Source organism: Oncorhynchus masou, chromosome 12 (assembly GCF_036934945.1).
Source record: "Oncorhynchus masou masou isolate Uvic2021 chromosome 12, UVic_Omas_1.1, whole genome shotgun sequence".
Lineage (NCBI taxonomy): Eukaryota > Metazoa > Chordata > Actinopteri > Salmoniformes > Salmonidae > Oncorhynchus > Oncorhynchus masou.
In genome coordinates, this window is record NC_088223.1 from 3040447 (window position 1) to 3059562 (window position 19116).

The following is a 19116-nucleotide window of genomic DNA, read 5'->3' on the forward strand; positions in this document are numbered from 1 at the left end:
TCAGTCTATGTCATGGAAAGAGCAGGTGTTCATAATGTTTTATACAGTCATTGTACTGCGTTAATCTTGGAACCGATTTTGGAACGTTGATCATTTTCTTCGAGCTCAAATTAAATGACTTTGAGTTAGCTTTCAAAGGTCTGATAACCAGATTGTTAGCCATGATTTGGGACACAGGATACAGGAAAAACTCCCACAAAGGGAGGCAGGTTCCCATAGAAACAAGACGCTTGATGACACTGCTGGAAATCATCTGTTTTTATTTTAGGATATTATTTTTCTATTTCCCTCTGGTTTTGTCTGAACTTCAGAACCATGCTAGCTGCTGTAGGAGCTAAACCCTGAATGTGTCCCGATCAATGGAAAATAAAATGCCTCAAATTGGCACATTGGGCATTCAACATGACAATATGTTCTGGTTGATTTTTTTTATTACACTTATGTCTTTCCAGTGGAATTGAATTGAAAACCATTTTGATAATTGTATTGTCCATCAGCATTCACAACACACAGGAAATAACATCACACCACCAAAAAGCGATATTTAATACATAACATTTCCATGGTGATTTCAGGAGTTCAAGATCTGATGAAGGAAGAGCTACTTCCAATTCTTCCTCAGCTCACTGTGATGGCAAACTACTCTCTCAATCGCCACAGAGTTAGGTGGAATTATTGCCTCTCTCACTCGTCTCCCATCAAATTCCATGGATGCCAAACACTTCATTTAGACAGTAAACCTGTAAATCTGATAACACCATATAAACCGAACAAAAATATAAAACGCAACATGCAACAATGTCCTTGATTTTTACGGCGTTGCAGGTCATATGAGGAAATCGGTCAATTGAAATGAATACGTGAGGCCCTAATCTATGGACTTCACATGACTGGGAATACAGATATGCATCTGTTGGTCACAGATACCTTTAAAAAAAAAAAAAAAAATGGGCCTCAGGATCTCGTCCCGGTATCTCTGTGCATTCAAATTGCTATCCATGAAATGAAGTTGTGTTAGTTGTCTGTAGCTTATGCCTACCCATAACCCCACCACCACCATGGGGCACTCTGTTCACAACGTTGACATCAGCAAACTGCTCGCCCACAAAACGCCATGCACGTGGTTTGAAGGTTGCGAGGCCGGTTGGACGTACTTCCAAATTCTCTAAAATGGAGGCTTATGGTAGAGAAGTTAACATTCACTTCTCTGGCAACGGCTACCGTGGACATGCCTGCAGTTACCATGCCAACTGCACACTCCCTCAAAACTTGAGACATCTGCGGCATTGTGTTGTGTGACAAAACTGCATATTTTAGAGTGGCCTTTTATTGTCCCCAGCACAAGGTGCACCTGTGTACTGGCCATGCTGTATAAGCAGCTTTTTTCGATATGCCACACGTGTCAGGTGGAAGGAGAAATGCTCACAAACAAGGATGTAAACAAATTTGTGCACAAAATTTGAGAGAAATCAGCTTTTTGTGCGTATGGAACATTTCTGGGACCTTTTATTTCAGCTCGTGAAACATGGGACCAACACTTTACATGTTGTGTTTATATATTCATTTGGTACAGTTGGTATAGTTGACATTCTTTATAATGGAACTGAATGAGAGTCTCAGGTCTCCTCTTGAGGAGCAGGGTCTTTCATACATTCCACTGAGTTGTAGTGTTCTCCCAGTCCGTACGCATGACGCATGTAACTGAAACACAAATCGCAAACAATTAAAGGCACAATCCATCATTTGAATTATTTGTTTTTCTGACAAATGGCAGCCCCATCGCTTGGTTTACTATAAGGCTGATCGAGAATGGGGCCGAGGAAATCTAAAAACTCAACTGACTTGATAAACTGAGATAGGGATGTAAGGGGAGGTATAGAGGTTAACTGGCATGGTGCTAACAGAATGGAGGTTAACTGGCATGGTGCTAACAGAATGGAGGCTAACTGGCATGGTGCTAACAGTATGGAGGCTAACTGACATGGTGCTAACAGAATGGAGGCTAACTGGCATGGTGCTAACAGAATGGAGGTTAACTGACATGGTGCTAACAGAATGGAGGTTAACTGGCATGGTGCTAACAGAATGGAGGTTAACTGACATGGTGCTAACAGAATGGAGGTTAACTGACATGGTGCTAACAGTATGGAGGCTAACTGACATGGTGCTAACAGAATGGAGGTTAACTGACATGGTGCTAACAGAATGGAGGTTAACTGACATGGTGCTAACAGAATGGAGGTTAACTGACATGGTGCTAACAGTATGGAGGCTAACTGACATGGTGCTAACAGAATGGAGGTTAACTGACATGGTGCTAACAGAATGGAGGTTAACTGACATGGTGCTAACAGAATGGAGGTTAACTGACATGGTGCTAACAGAATGGAGGCTAACTGGCATGGTGCTAACAGAATGGAGGTTAACTGACATGGTGCTAACAGAATGGAGGCTAACTGGCATGGTGCTAACAGAATGGAGGCTAACTGGCATGGTGCTAACAGAATGGAGGTTAACTGGCATGGTGCTAACAGAATGGAGGCTAACTGGCATGGTGCTAACAGAATGGAGGCTAACTGGCATGGTGCTAACAGAATGGAGGTTAACTGGCATGGTGCTAACAGAATGGAGGTTAACTGGCATGGTGCTAACAGAATGGAGGCTAACTGACATGGTGCTAACAGAATGGAGGTTAACTGACATGGTGCTAACAGAATGGAGGTTAACTGACATGGTGCTAACAGAATGGAGGTTAACTGACATGGTGCTAACAGAATGGAGGTTAACTGGCATGGTGCTAACAGAATGGAGGCTAACTGACATGGTGCTAACAGAATGGAGGCTAACTGACATGGTGCTAACAGAATGGAGGTTAACTGGCATGGTGCTAACAGAATGGAGGCTAACTGACATGGTGCTAACAGAATGGAGGTTAACTGGCATGGTGCTAACAGAATGGAGGTTAACTGACATGGTGCTAACAGAATGGAGGTTAACTGGCATGGTGCTAACAGAATGGAGGCTAACTGACATGGTGCTAACAGAATGGAGGTTAACTGACATGGTGCTAACAGAATGGAGGCTAACTGACATGGTGCTAACAGAATGGAGGTTAACTGACATGGTGCTAACAGAATGGAGGCTAACTGACATGGTGCTAACAGAATGGAGGCTAACTGACATGGTGCTAACAGAATGGAGGTTAACTGGCATGGTGCTAACAGAATGGAGGCTAACTGGCATGGTGCTAACAGAATGGAGGCTAACTGGCATGGTGCTAACAGAAAGGAGGCTAACTGGCATGGTGCTAACAGAATCGAGGCTAACTGACATGGTGCTAACAGAATGGAGGTTAACTGGCATGGTGCTAACAGAATGGAGGCTAACTGGCATGGTGCTAACAGAAAGGAGGCTAACTGGCATGGTGTTAACAGAATCGAGGCTAACTGACATGGTGCTAACAGAATGGAGGTTAACTGACATGGTGCTAACAGAATGGAGGCTAACTGGCATGGTGCTAACAGAAAGGAGGCTAACTGGCATGGTGCTAACAGAATCGAGGCTAACTGACATGGTGCTAACAGAATGGAGGTTAACTGAAATGGTGCTAACAGAATGGAGGCTAACTGACATGGTGCTAACAGAATGGAGGCTAACTGGCATGGTGCTAACAGAAAGGAGGCTAACTGGCATGGTGCTAACAGAATCGAGGCTAACTGACATGGTGCTAACAGAATGGAGGCTAACTGGCATGGTGCTAACAGAAAGGAGGCTAACTGGCATGGTGCTAACAGAATCGAGGCTAACTGACATGGTGCTAACAGAATGGAGGTTAACTGACATGGTGCTAACAGAATCGAGGCTAACTGACATGGTGCTAACAGAATGGAGGTTAACTGACATGGTGCTAACAGAATGGAGGCTAACTGACATGGTGCTAACAGAATGGAGGCTAACTGACATGGTGCTATCAGAAAGGAGGCTAACTGACATGGTGCTAACAGAAAGGAGGATAACTGACATGGTGCTAACAGAATGGAGGCTAACTGACATGGTGCTAACAGAATGGAGGCTAACTGACATGGTGCTAACAGAAAGGAGGCTAACTGCAATGGTGCTAACAGAAAGGAGGCTAACTGACATGGTGCTAACAGAATGGAGGTTAACTGACATGGTGCTAACAGAATGGAGGCTAACTGACATGGTGCTAACAGAATGGAGGCTAACTGACATGGTGCTAACAGAATGGAGGTTAACTGACATGGTGCTAACAGAATGGAGGCTAACTGACATGGTGCTAACAGAATGGAGGCTAACAGACATGGTGCTAACAGAATGGAGGCTAACTGGCATGGTGCTAACAGAATGGAGGCTAACTGACATGGTGCTAACAGAATGGAGGCTAACTGACATGGTGCTAACAGAATGGAGGCTAACTGACATGGTGCTAACAGAACAGTATGGAGGCTAACTGACATGGTGCTAACAGAATGGAGATTAACTGACATGGTGCTAACAGAATGGAGGCTAACTGACATGGTGCTAACAGAATGGAGGCTAACTGACATGGTGCTAACAGAATGGAGGCTAACTGGCATGGTGCTAACAGAATGGAGGCTAACTGACATGGTGCTAACAGAATGGAGGCTAACTGACATGGTGCTAACAGAATGGAGGCTAACTGACATGGTGCTAACAGAACAGTATGGAGGCTAACTGACATGGTGCTAACAGAATGGAGGTTAACTGACATGGTGCTAACAGAATGGAGGTTAACTGTCATGGTGCTAACAGAATGGAGGTTAACTGACATGGTGCTAACAGAATGGAGGCTAACTGACATGGTGCTAACAGAATGGAGGTTAACTGACATGGTGCTAACAGAATGGAGGTTAACTGACATGGTGCTAACAGAATGGAGGCTAACTGACATGGTGCTAACAGAATGGAGGTTAACTGACATGGTGCTAACAGAATGGAGGTTAACTGACATGGTGCTAACAGAATGGAGGTTAACTGACATGGTGCTAACAGAATGGAGGTTAACTGACATGGTGCTAACAGAATGGAGGCTAACTGACATGGTACTAACATAAGGGTGATGGGTGACTTGTCAAACTCCTCTCCAATCATTATAGCTGGTGAATCAGCTTGGAGCACTTCTATTGGCCGTTGAAGGACCTGTGTCAGAGCTCTCAGCTGTTAGGAAACAAAGTAACAGCACACATGAATCACAGAGTATATTTGACCCCATTTTGGTACCATTTCACAGTAAGGTACGCTGACTATAAGTAGTTTGTAAAGGTAACTTTACAGTTTATAGATCATGTAGAAATCATTATAAAACTGTTTGACACAAGGTGCTCTGTTGGGTCCTTTGATTAAAAACAAATTGATCAAGTGATTGAATGGATTAACTTGCCATAGTTAAATAAAGTTGAAATATGTTTTTAAAAAAGGTACCTCCAGTTGTCCACCCCAGGCGGCCGTGTCTGCCACATCACTGCAATACTTGTCAAACTCATCTGGAAACACACAGAGGTAGTGATCACACACTGGAGTGACTCAGCAGAAGGAACCACACGTGATGCTGACTATATTTACGTAAGAAAAGCTGTTATTGATAGATACTAATCATATCACAGAGCAAGTTGTAAAAAGCTTCATAACAACGGTTGCTTTGTAGCATCTATAGATGAAGCATTATAGCCTGGGTAAGGCCAAAAATGCACCAAATATCACACCTTCAATTAATTATTTCTCAAATATGCTTTAAGATACAAAATGTCAAAAAACAATCCTTCCTCCAAAATAATGCTTTTGCCGGATTACATTTCATGAAAATCCAAAGCATATATTTCATTTTCTAGTTTGGTGAGGAATCACCTGTTCAAAACCTCCTCAACAACAACATCAAACACAGAGACGGTTTTCCAGACACACATTAAGTTTTGTCCTGAACTGAAAAGCTAGTTCTCGCCCCTGATCGTGTTTTTTTTTAGTTCTCGACAAGGCTTAATCTGCGTCCGAGGAAACCGCCCTTTAATGTCTAACTAAACCGTCCCCGTAGTGAACGGAACAGTTCGTCCTCACCAGGCGTGTACATGTCCCCTGTGTTGGCGTTGGTGAGGAAGGGAAGGAAGTCATCTGTGTGGTTCCTCATGTGCTGAGCGGTTTGGGTCCGGAGGTCCTTCAGGGTCAGACCTAAGCCATGCTGCCCCAACTGGTCCTCCACAGCACGGTACATACAGTGACCATCTGAGGGAGGGTTTCCTTAGCATTAACTTGCAGGGAATTAAATGGAGTCTAAAAGGCTGATGACCTGGGTACTACCCCCCCCACGCTGCGGGTCCTACACCCCCCCCCCACCTCGCTGCGGGTCCTACACCCCCCCCCACCTCGCTGCGGGTCCTAAATCCCCCCTGCGGGTCTAACACCCCCCCCTGTGGGTCCTACACCCCCCCCCCCCCCCTGGGTCCTACACCCCCCCGGGTCCAACACCCCCCTGTGGGTCCTACACCCCCCCCCCCCTGCGGGTCCAACACCCCCCTGTGGGTCCTACACCCCCCCCTCCCCTGCGGGTCCTACACCCCCCCCCCTGCGGGTCCTACACACCCCCCCCCCCGGCGGGTCCTACACCCCCCCCCCTGCGGGTCCTACACCCCCCACCCCACCCCTGCGGGTCCTACACCCCCACCCCACCCCTGCGGGTCCTACACCCCCTGCGGGTCCTACACCCCCCTGCGGGTCCTACACCCCCCCTGCGGGTCCTACACCCCCTGCGGGTCCTACACCCCCCACCCCACCCCTGCGGGTCCTACACCCCCTGCGGGTCCTACACCCCCCCTGCGGGTCCTACACCCCCCCTGCGGGTCCTACCTGAGGAAATCTCCCTGATCTGCAGCTGGCGCTCCACCAGTTTCTGGGACAGCTTCAGTCCCTCCTGATGTCGCAGCCCAGACAGGTTCTCCACCTCAGCCTCCGCTATACGACGCTCTCTCTCCTTCTCCGCGGCTGCCTTCTTGTCCTGAGGGTTCAGAGAGCGCAGGGAGGACATACATGGGACTTGAACTCCAATGGGAAACTAAATTATGGATGACATGAATCTCATCTTATGTAGACAACAGGCTTATTGAATGGTAATACGTTAAGATGTACTGGCACAATGCTGCAGCGCTCACCCGTCTCTTCTGTGCCTTGGACAGACCTCCCCCTCGTTTGGCATCTTTCTGCTCCTCCTCTCCTTCCAAAGCCAGGGACTCTACTCCATTCACAACCTCGTCCACCTTAGTGAAGGAGGTATATATATATTTCTGTTATTAAAACACGACAAGTTATTTATCTGTGTGATTATCTACAATTGAAGATTGTGGCCGGTGATGACAATAATGATGCCATTAAATAAAATATCAGGTAAAAAATAAGATGATATTCACACACAGACACGAATATGTTATAATTATAATGAATAATTTTGGGGGTGCTTATATTTGCCCTGGTAAGACACTTGTTCAAGTGTGAAATGTGTTTCTTACATATCCCAACTCCCTGAGGGTGTGGGGTCACGGCAAGGTTATCAGGGAGGGTGTGGGGTCACGGCAAGGTTATCGGGGAGGGTGTGGGGTCACGGCAAGGTTATCGGGGAGGGTGTGGGGTCACGGCAAGGTTATCGGGGAGGGTGTGGGGTCACGGCAAGGTTATCGGGGAGGGTGTGAGGTCACGGCAAGGTTATCGGGGAGGGTGTGGGGTCACAGCAAGGTTATCGGGGAGGGTGTGGGGTCACGGCAAGGTTATCGGGGAGGGTGTGGGGTCACGGCAAGGTTATCGGGGAGGGTGTGGGGTCACGTCAAGGTTATCGGGGAGGGTGTGGGGTCACGGCAAGGTTATCGGGGAGGGTGTGGGGTCACGGCAAGGTTATCGGGGAGGGTGTGGGGTCACGGCAAGGTTATCGGGGAGGGAGTAGGGTCACAGAAGGTTATCGGGGAGGGAGTGGGGTCACAGCAAGGTTATCAGGGAGGCTGTAGGGTCACGGCAAGGTTATCAGGGAGGCTGTGGGGTCACGGCAAGGTTATCGGGGAGGGAGTGGGGTCACGGCAAGGTTATCGGGGAGGGAGTGGGGTCACGGCAAGGTTATCGGGGAGGGTGTGGGGTCACGGCAAGGTTATCGGGGAGGGTGTGGGGTCACGGCAAGGTTATCGGGGAGGGTGTGGGGTCACGGCAAGGTTATCGGGGAGGGTGTGGGGTCACGGCAAGGTTATCGGGGAGGGTGTGGGGTCACGGCAAGGTTATCGGGGAGGGTGTGGGGTCACGGCAAGGTTATCGGGGAGGGTGTGGGGTCACGGCAAGGTTATCGGGGAGGGTGTGGGGTCACGGCAAGGTTATCGGGGAGGGTGTGGGGTCACGGCAAGGTTATCGGGGAGGGAGTAGGGTCACAGAAGGTTATCAGGGAGGGAGTGGGGTCACAGCAAGGTTATCAGGGAGGCTGTGGGGTCACAGCAAGGTTATCAGGGAGGCTGTGGGGTCACGGCAAGGTTATCAGGGAGGCTGTGGGGTCACGGCAAGGTTATCAGGGAGGGAGTGGGGTCACGGCAAGGTTATCAGGGAGGGTGTGGGGTCACGGCAAGGTTATCGGGGAGGGTGTGGGGTCACGCAAAGGTTATCGGGGAGGGTGTGGGGTCACGGCAAGGTTATCGGGGAGGGTGTGGGGTCACAGCAAGGTTATCAGGGAGGGTGTGGGGTCACGGCAAGGTTATCAGGGAGGGAGTGGGGTCACGGCAAGGTTATCAGGGAGGGTGTGGGGTCACGGCAAGGTTATCAGGGAGGGTGTGGGGTCACGGCAAGGTTATCAGGGAGGGTGTGGGGTCACAGCAAGGTTATCAGGGAGGGTGTGGGGTCACGGCAAGGTTATCAGGGAGGGTGTGGGGTCACGGCAAGGTTATCAGGGAGGGTGTGGGGTCACGGCAAGGTTATCAGGGAGGGTGTGGGGTCACGGCAAGGTTATCGGGGAGGGTGTGGGGTCACGGCAAGGTTATCGGGGAGGGTGTGGGGTCACGGCAAGGTTATCGGGGAGGATGTGGGGTCACGGCAAGGTTATCGGGGAGGGTGTGGGGTCACAGCAAGGTTATCGGGGAGGGTGTGGGGTCACGGCAAGGTTATCAGGGAGGGAGTGGGGTCACAGCAAGGTTATCAGGGAGGGTGTGGGGTCACAGCAAGGTTATCAGGGAGAAGGGTCACAGAAGGTTATTATAGTGTTGTGTTATTATATGCGTTTTTATTTCTATGAGTTTTTTTTATTGGAAGTAGTTTTTTTGGAATGTCTTGCAAATGGGGGGGGGGGGGGCAGTAATACCAGAGAGGAAGAGGTGAACCGAGAGATTTGACCGCTCTGAAAAAAATCTGTCTGCCGAAAATACAGCGTTAAGCAGTGGAATTGGAGATTTTTTGAATGCAGGTCAATAAGAGAGTGATGAATTTGGTCAAAATAAAATTGAATTGATAATTTGCTACGTGTGGCTTATTTGATTGAATAGACGTTAGATAATGTTTAGGTTGTAACGAACGTAATGATATAAGTGAACGCATGTGGCATCCCGGCATCTTCGAGAAAAAAAAAACATTTGATCGGAGTTCACATGCAAATCTGCCATCTCATTGGCTAGAATGTTACAGCCTGCTCCCACCTCCTCCCGCCTGCTTTCTGCCTTTGCGGACATTTATTCCCATTATTGGAGTATTGAGTCCTGCCTCTTGCCAGTATACAGATAGTCTTCGGTATTGGGTCAGGTGATAGGATAGGTTATTAATAATGTCAATCTCAATGTGACTTTGATTTGAAAAGGAATAGTGCCTATAAATAAAAGACCAGTGCAAATCATTATGGTATAAGGAAACGCTCTCATACATGTTCACACCAGTCCAATGCTTTTACACTTGAGTAGCACATGGAAGAAGAATGTAGCTACTTAGCCGATTTCCCCTGTAGTGATAGTGATGCACAAGCTAGGAAACATCGCCATCTTCTGGACACATAATTATTTACTCACCAGGTGAAGTACTTTTTTTAAAACACCTTTGAAACCCCATTAGAATTTTACCTGAAGTCTAGAAGAAAAACTAACATGCAACATAATTCATGATGATTTTAATTTTATTTAGTTTGAGTCAAAGATATATTTTCAGTATAGTTGTAGTTTTCAAGCGGATTTGTTAATTATTTTTATTTCAGTTTACCAAATAGTTTCTTCATGAATAGTTTTGGTTTCATTTTTTCTGTTTAATATAATAACCTTGGGTCGCAGCCAGGGTCACCATTGTCGAGGTTAAATGCCTTGATCAAGTTACTTATTATTTTTATGACCAGGTTTGTCGCATTGAGATAAACGATCTCTTTTCCAAGAGATACCTGACCAAAATAACAGAAAACAACGCTGAAGACACATTCACAACATAAAACACAAAGCACTACAGTCAAAAGAACATACATTTACACATTGAACAGAAAGTTGGTTTGGGAAAGTGTGGTGCAATACATTGACATCACCCCACTTCATTTTCCATCATAATGTTTAACCTTTAAACTAATTTAAAGGAACGAGCTCCTGTAATTTCAGGAACTTTTGAAGCTCATTCCAAGCAGCAGGGGCAGGGACCTGGAAAGCTTTCCCCCCTAGCTCTGAACGAGCTTCAGTACAATCATCAAAACATTCATGTGAGGTGGTGAGATGTTTCACGTTGTCGGCTCCGGCATTTCAGACCAGTGACATTTGGGTTACCAAGAAGGCCTACTACTGAAGTATATGACCACTGGTATGTAGACGACAGATTTGATTGGTCATCAGTATGGCTGATATGTAGACAACAGATTTGATTGGTCATCAGTATGGCTGATATTTAGAAAACAGATTTGATTGGTCATCAGTATGGCTGATATGTAGACGACAGATTTGATTGGTCATCGGTATGGCTGATATGTAGACAACAGATTTGATTGGTCATCAGTATGGCTGATATGTAGACAACAGATTTGATTGGTCATCGGTATGGCTGATATGCAGACAACAGATTTGATTGGTCATCGGTATGGCTGATATGTAGACAACAGATTTGATTGGTCATCAGTATGGCTGATATGTAGACAACAGATTTGATTGGTCATCGGTATGGCTGATATGTAGACAACAGATTTGATTGGTCATCGGTATGGCTGATATGTAGACAACAGATTTGATTGGTCATCAGTATGGCTGATATGTAGACAACAGATTTGATTGGTCATCAGTATGGCTGATATGTAGACAACAGATTTGATTGGTCATCAGTATGGCTGATATGTAGACAACAGATTTGATTGGTCATCAGTATGGCTGATATGTAGACAACAGATTTGATTGGTCATCAGTATGGCTGATATGTAGACAACAGATTTGATTGGTCATCAGTATGGCTGATATGAAGACAACAGATTTGATTGGTCATCAGTATGGCTGATATGTAGACAACAGATTTGATTGGTCATCAGTATGGCTGATATGTAGACAACAGATTTGATTGGTCATCAGTATGGCTGATATGAAGACAACAGATTTGATTGGTCATCAGTATGGCTGATATGTAGACAACAGATTTGATTGGTCATCAGTATGGCTGATATTTAGAAAACAGATTTGATTGGTCATCAGTATGGCTGATATGTAGACGACAGATTTGATTGGTCATCGGTATGGCTGATATGTAGACAACAGATTTGATTGGTCATCAGTATGGCTGATATGTAGACAACAGATTTGATTGGTCATCGGTATGGCTGATATGCAGACAACAGATTTGATTGGTCATCGGTATGGCTGATATGTAGACAACAGATTTGATTGGTCATCAGTATGGCTGATATGTAGACAACAGATTTGATTGGTCATCGGTATGGCTGATATGTAGACAACAGATTTGATTGGTCATCGGTATGGCTGATATGTAGACAACAGATTTGATTGGTCATCAGTATGGCTGATATGTAGACAACAGATTTGATTGGTCATCAGTATGGCTGATATGTAGACAACAGATTTGATTGGTCATCAGTATGGCTGATATGTAGACAACAGATTTGATTGGTCATCAGTATGGCTGATATGTAGACAACAGATTTGATTGGTCATCAGTATGGCTGATATGTAGACAACAGATTTGATTGGTCATCAGTATGGCTGATATGAAGACAACAGATTTGATTGGTCATCAGTATGGCTGATATGTAGACAACAGATTTGATTGGTCATCAGTATGGCTGATATGTAGACAACAGATTTGATTGGTCATCAGTATGGCTGATATGAAGACAACAGATTTGATTGGTCATCAGTATGGCTGATATGTAGACAACAGATTTGATTGGTCATCAGTATGGCTGATATGTAGACAACAGATTTGATTGGTCATCAGTATGGCTGATATGAAGACAACAGATTTGATTGGTCATCAGTATGGCTGATATGTAGAAAACAGATTTGATTGGTCATCGGTATGGCTGATATGTAGACAACAGATTTGATTGGTCATCAGTATGGCTGATATGTAGACAACAGTTACCGTCTTCTCTACTGATGAGTCCAGTTGTTGGAGCTCCTCGTTGTGTTTCTTATTCAGCTCAGCCTCCAGCTTCACAATGTCCTCAGTCAGCTGTTTACGCCTCTTCTTGTCATTTTTGGGGACAGCATTTTTCATGCTCTGGATTTGAGCTGAAACATTTATGAGAGGTTTATGTCCGCTTCTCACATATCACAATATTCTACAGCAGTCATACGGCCATAACAACAGCCTACAGTAGTCATAACAACAGTCTACAGCAGTCATACGGTCATAACAATATCCTACAGCAGTCATACAGTCATAACAGCCTACAGCAGTCACACGGTCATAACAGCCTACAGCAGTCACACGGTCATAACAGCCTACAGCAGTCACACGGTCATAACAGCCTACAGCAGTCACACGGTCATAACAGCCTACAGCAGTCACACGGTCATAACAGCCTACAGCAGTCACACGGTCATAACAGCCTACAGCAGTCACACGGCCATAACAGCCTACAGCAGTCACACGGCCATAACAGCCTACAGCAGTCACACGGCCATAACAGCCTACAGCAGTCACACGGTCATAACAGCCTACAGCAGTCACACGGTCATAACAGCCTACAGCAGTCACACGGTCATAACAGCCTACAGCAGTCACACGGTCATAACAGCCTACAGCAGTCACACGGTCATAACAGCCTACAGCAGTCACACGGTCATAACAGCCTACAGCAGTCACACGGTCTTAACAGCCTACAGCAGTCACACGGTCATAACAGCCTACAGCAGTCACACGGTCATAACAGCCTACAGCAGTCACACGGTCATAACAGCCTACAGCAGTCACACGGTCATAACAGCCTACAGCAGTCACACGGTCATAACAGCCTACAGCAGTCACACGGTCATAACAGCCTACAGCAGTCACACGGTCATAACAGCCTACAGCAGTCACACGGTCATAACAGCCTACAGCAGTCACACGGTCATAACAGCCTACAGCAGTCACACGGTCATAACAGCCTACAGCAGTCACACGGTCATAACAGCCTACAGCAGTCACACGGTCATAACAGCCTACAGCAGTCACACGGTCATAACAGCCTACAGCAGTCACACGGTCATAACAGCCTACAGCAGTCACACGGTCATAACAGCCTACAGCAGTCACACGGTCATAACAGCCTACAGCAGTCACACGGTCATAACAGCCTACAGCAGTCACACGGTCATAACAGCCTACAGCAGTCATACGGTCATAACAGCCTACAGCAGTCATACGGTCATAACAACCTACAGCAGTCACACGGTCATAACAGCCTACAGCAGTCACACGGTCATAACAACCTACAGCAGTCACACGGTCATAACAGCCTACAGCAGTCATACGGTCATAACAGCCTACAGCAGTCACATGGTCATAACAGCCTACAGCAGTCACACGGTCATAACAGCCTACAGCAGTCACACGGTCATAACAGCCTACAGCAGTCACACGGTCATAACAGCCTACAGCAGTCACACGGTCATAACAGCCTACAGCAGTCATACGGCCATATCAACATCCTACAGCAGTCATACGGTCATAACAGCCTACAGCAGTCATACGGTCATAACAGCCTACAGCAGTCACACGGTCATAACAGCCTACAGCAGTCACACGGTCATAACAGCCTACAGCAGTCACACGGTCATAACAGCCTACAGCAGTCACACGGTCATAACAGCCTACAGCAGTCACACGGTCATAACAGCCTACAGCAGTCACACGGTCATAACAGCCTACAGCAGTCATACGGCCATATCAACATCCTACAGCAGTCATACGGTCATAACAGCCTACAGCAGTCACACGGTCATAACAGCCTACAGCAGTCACACGGTCATAACAGCCTACAGCAGTCACACGGTCATAACAGCCTACAGCAGTCACACGGTCATAACAGCCTACAGCAGTCATACGGTCATAACAGCCTACAGCAGTCACACGGTCATAACAACCTACAGCAGTCACACGGTCATAACAGCCTACAGCAGTCACACGGTCATAACAGCCTACAGCAGTCACACGGTCATAACAGCCTACAGCAGTCATACGGTCATAACAGCCTACAGCAGTCATACGGTCATAACAGCCTACAGCAGTCACACGGTCATAACAACCTACAGCAGTCACACGGTCATAACAGCCTACAGCAGTCACACGGTCATAACAGCCTACAGCAGTCACACGGTCATAACAGCCTACAGCAGTCACACGGTCATAACAGCCTACAGCAGTCACACGGTCATAACAGCCTACAGCAGTCACACGGTCATAACAGCCTACAGCAGTCACACGGTCATAACAGCCTACAGCAGTCACACGGTCATAACAGCCTACAGCAGTCACAAGGTCATAACAGCCTACAGCAGTCACACGGTCATAACAACCTACAGCAGTCACACGGTCATAACAGCCTACAGCAGTCATACGGTCATAACAGCCTACAGCAGTCATACGGTCATAACAGCCTACAGCAGTCATACGGTCATAACAGCCTACAGCAGTCATACGGTCATAACAGCCTACAGCAGTCATACGGTCATAACAGCCTACAGCAGTCATACGGTCATAACAGCCTACAGCAGTCACACGGTCATAACAGCCTACAGCAGTCACACGGTCATAACAGCCTACAGCAGTCACACGGTCATAACAGCCTACAGCAGTCACACGGTCATAACAGCCTACAGCAGTCACACGGTCATAACAGCCTATAACAGCCTACAGCAGTCATACGGTCATAACAACCTACAGCAGTCACACGGTCATAACAGCCTACAGCAGTCACACGGTCATAACAGCCTACAGCAGTCACACGGTCATAACAGCCTACAGCAGTCACACGGTCATAACAGCCTACAGCAGTCACACGGTCATAACAGCCTACAGCAGTCATACGGCCATATCAACATCCTAAAGCAGTCATACGGTCATAACAGCCTACAGCAGTCATACGGTCATAACAGCCTACAGCAGTCATACGGTCATAACAACCTACAGCAGTCACACGGTCATAACAGCCTACAGCAGTCACACGGTCATAACAGCCTACAGCAGTCACACGGTCATAACAGCCTACAGCAGTCACACGGTCATAACAGCCTACAGCAGTCATACGGCCATATCAACATCCTACAGCAGTCATACGGTCATAACAGCCTACAGCAGTCATACGGTCATAACAGCCTACAGCAGTCACACGGTCATAACAGCCTACAGCAGTCACACGGTCATAACAGCCTACAGCAGTCACACGGTCATAACAGCCTACAGCAGTCACACGGTCATAACAGCCTACAGCAGTCACACGGTCATAACAGCCTACAGCAGTCACACGGTCATAACAGCCTACAGCAGTCATACGGTCATAACAGCCTACAGCAGTCATACGGTCATAACAGCCTACAGCAGTCATACGGTCATAACAGCCTACAGCAGTCATACGGTCATAACAGCCTACAGCAGTCATACGGTCATAACAGCCTACAGCAGTCACACGGTCATAACAGCCTACAGCAGTCACACGGTCATAACAGCCTACAGCAGTCATACGGTCATAACAGCCTACAGCAGTCATACGGTCATAACAGCCTACAGCAGTCATACGGACATAACAGCCTACAGCAGTCATACGGCCATATCAACAGCCTACAGCAGTCATACGGTCATAACAGCCTACAGCAGTCATACGGCCATATCAACAGCCTACAGTAGTCATACGGTCATAACAGCCTACAGCAGTCATACGGCCATATCAACATCATACAGCAGTCATACGGTCATAACAGCCTACAGCAGTCATACGGTCATAACAGCCTACAGCAGTCACACGGTCATAACAGCCTACAGCAGTCATACGGTCATAACAGCCTACAGCAGTCACACGGTCATAACAGCCTACAGCAGTCACACGGTCATAACAGCCTACAGCAGTCACACGGTCATAACAGCCTACAGCAGTCATACGGCCATATCAACAGCCTACAGCAGTCATACGGTCATAACAGCCTACAGCAGTCATACGGCCATATCAACAGCCTACAGTAGTCATACGGTCATAACAGCCTACAGCAGTCATACGGCCATATCAACATCATACAGCAGTCATACGGTCATAACAGCCTACAGCAGTCATACGGTCATAACAGCCTACAGCAGTCACACGGTCATAACAGCCTACAGCAGTCATACGGTCATAACAGCCTACAGCAGTCACACGGTCATAACAGCCTACAGCAGTCACACGGTCATAACAGCCTACAGCAGTCACACGGTCATAACAGCCTACAGCAGTCATACGGCCATATCAACATCCTACAGCAGTCATACGGTCATAACAGCCTACAGCAGTCATACGGTCATAACAGCCTACAGCAGTCATACGGTCATAACAGCCTACAGCAGTCATACGGTCATAACAGCCTACAGCAGTCATACGGTCATAACAGCCTACAGCAGTCATACGGTCATAACAGCCTACAGCAGTCATACGGTCATAACAGCCTACAGCAGTCATACGGTCATAACAGCCTACAGCAGTCATACGGTCATAACAGCCTACAGCAGTCATACGGTCATAACAGCCTACAGCAGTCATACGGTCATAACAGCCTACAGCAGTCACACGGTCATAACAGCCTACAGCAGTCATACGGTCATAACAGCCTACAGCAGTCACACGGTCATAACAGCCTACAGCAGTCATACGGTCATAACAGCCTACAGCAGTCATACGGTCATAACAGCCTACAGCAGTCATACGGTCATAACAGCCTACAGCAGTCATACGGACATAACAGCCTACAGCAGTCATACGGCCATATCAACAGCCTACAGTAGTCATACGGTCATAACAGCCTACAGCAGTCATACGGCCATATCAACAGCCTACAGTAGTCATACGGTCATAACAGCCTACAGCAGTCATACGGACATAACAGCCTACAGCAGTCATACGGCCATATCAACAGCCTACAGCAGTCATACGGACATAACAGCCTACAGCAGTCATACGGACATAACAGCCTACAGCAGTCATACGGACATAACAGCCTACAGCAGTCATACGGCCATATCAACAGCCTTCAGCAGTCATACGGACATAACAGCCTACAGCAGTCATACGGACATAACAGCCTACAGCAGTCATACGGACATAACAGCCTACAGCAGTCATACGGCCATATCAACAGCCTACAGCAGACATACGGCCATATCAACAGCCTACAGCAGTCATACGGACATAACAGCCTACAGCAGTCATACGGACATAACAGCCTACAGCAGTCATACGGCCATATCAACAGCCTACAGCAGTCATACGGACATAACAGCCTACAGCAGTCATACGGCCATAACAGCCTACAGCAGTCATACGGCCATATCAACAGCCTACAGCAGTAATATGGACATAACAGCCTACAGCAGTCATACGGACATAACAGCCTACAGCAGTCATACGGACATAACAGCCTACAGCAGTCATACGGCCATATCAACATCCTACAGCAGTCATACGGACATAACAATTAGCTAGCTAACCACAGATACAAGTTTATTTGGCTAAACTAAATTGCTGTCTTGATTTTCAACAAGTTAGACTTGTTATTATTAGCTAGCTAAAATAACAGATAGGCATGTCATATCTATCCCACTCAAGATGCTACAGCGTGATTACCAGTACATGTTGAATTACAAATTATTAAAACAGTCATTGTAAGAGTAGCTAGCTAGCAAAGACATAATTGTAGATCATAACACTACATCTAGCTACCAACCTTGCAGGTCCTTCTTCTCCTTGCGATGTTGCTTGGCTAAGATCTCCTCGGCTGTCTCTATCGTTACATCTTCCATGACTGTATTTTTGTTCTTTTAGAAATACTGTAACATATATATATATCCAATTCAACGTTATGGTTTTGCAGTTATGCAGAATCGGAACATTATTGATATCAGATACAAGTTTACGTCAGCTGGCCATCCATTACAATTGAAACGTGTTGAGCAGCATCCACTTCCGGGTACTGAAGTATCGCGATCTTATTGGTCATCATATCGCAACAGTTTCCTTCGTTGATTTGTTAGGGCCTTTAGGTTCTTGTCCAATAACGTTTTTTATTTTTGTCCAAAAAGTCAAAAATCGCTGTTTCACGTTCAATTTAAGTTCGATTTCCTTATTTTCAGGAATCTTTAAAACGTTGGTTTCTCAAAGATCGATTATATCCGATTATATGGAATTGGCAATGAGCAAAACGTCAGTGAAGCTTAATTAAAATAACAAATATGTCTAAAAAAATACTGTCTTCAACATCAATCACAGAATGATTTGAATTAATATTTTTGTCATGGCTAGTAGAGATATGATCGATCTGATTTAATATATTATTGGTAACTGAGGTGAAAATGATAGAAGTAGCAGATCTTCAAGAATGTATTCTCTTTTGCTGGGACCAAACCACATTGTTTTAGAAAACACACCTATATCATTCAGAGGTCCTT

General features: G+C 46.4%; 1 protein-coding gene across 2 annotated transcripts; it reads right to left on the reverse strand.

Annotated features, from left to right (window-relative positions):
- Positions 1-414: 414 nt before the first annotated feature.
- otud6b (OTU deubiquitinase 6B) lies at positions 415-18637 on the reverse strand. 2 transcript variants are annotated; one of them, XM_064979465.1, is made up of 8 exons: positions 18396-18637; positions 12586-12734; positions 7182-7286; positions 6880-7027; positions 6094-6258; positions 5464-5525; positions 5093-5199; positions 415-1701 (listed from the first exon to the last, which is right to left on the reverse strand). In XM_064979465.1, exons 1-8 carry the CDS (start codon positions 18469-18471, stop codon positions 1617-1619), a joined length of 897 nt encoding a protein of 298 aa, XP_064835537.1. In that variant the 5' UTR covers positions 18472-18637; the 3' UTR covers positions 415-1616. The 2 variants fall into 2 exon arrangements, with proteins under 2 accessions (XP_064835537.1, XP_064835538.1); XM_064979466.1 differs by lacking the exon at positions 5093-5199.
- Between the last annotated feature and the right edge of the window lie 479 nt (positions 18638-19116).

What these genes read in the sequence shown, in the direction of transcription:
- otud6b (XM_064979465.1), bottom strand. Translation starts at nt 18,471, where the DNA reads ATGGAAGATGTAACGATAGAGACAGCCGAGGAGATCTTAGCCAAGCAA. An exon ending in GGAGAAGAAGGACCTGCAAG is followed by an intron (nt 12,735 to 18,395) that starts GTTGGTAGCTAG and finishes TAAATGTTTCAG; the next exon opens with CTCAAATCCAGAGCATGAAA. An exon ending in ACTCATCAGTAGAGAAGACG is followed by an intron (nt 7,287 to 12,585) that starts GTAACTGTTGTC and finishes TCCTTCACTAAG; the next exon opens with GTGGACGAGGTTGTGAATGG.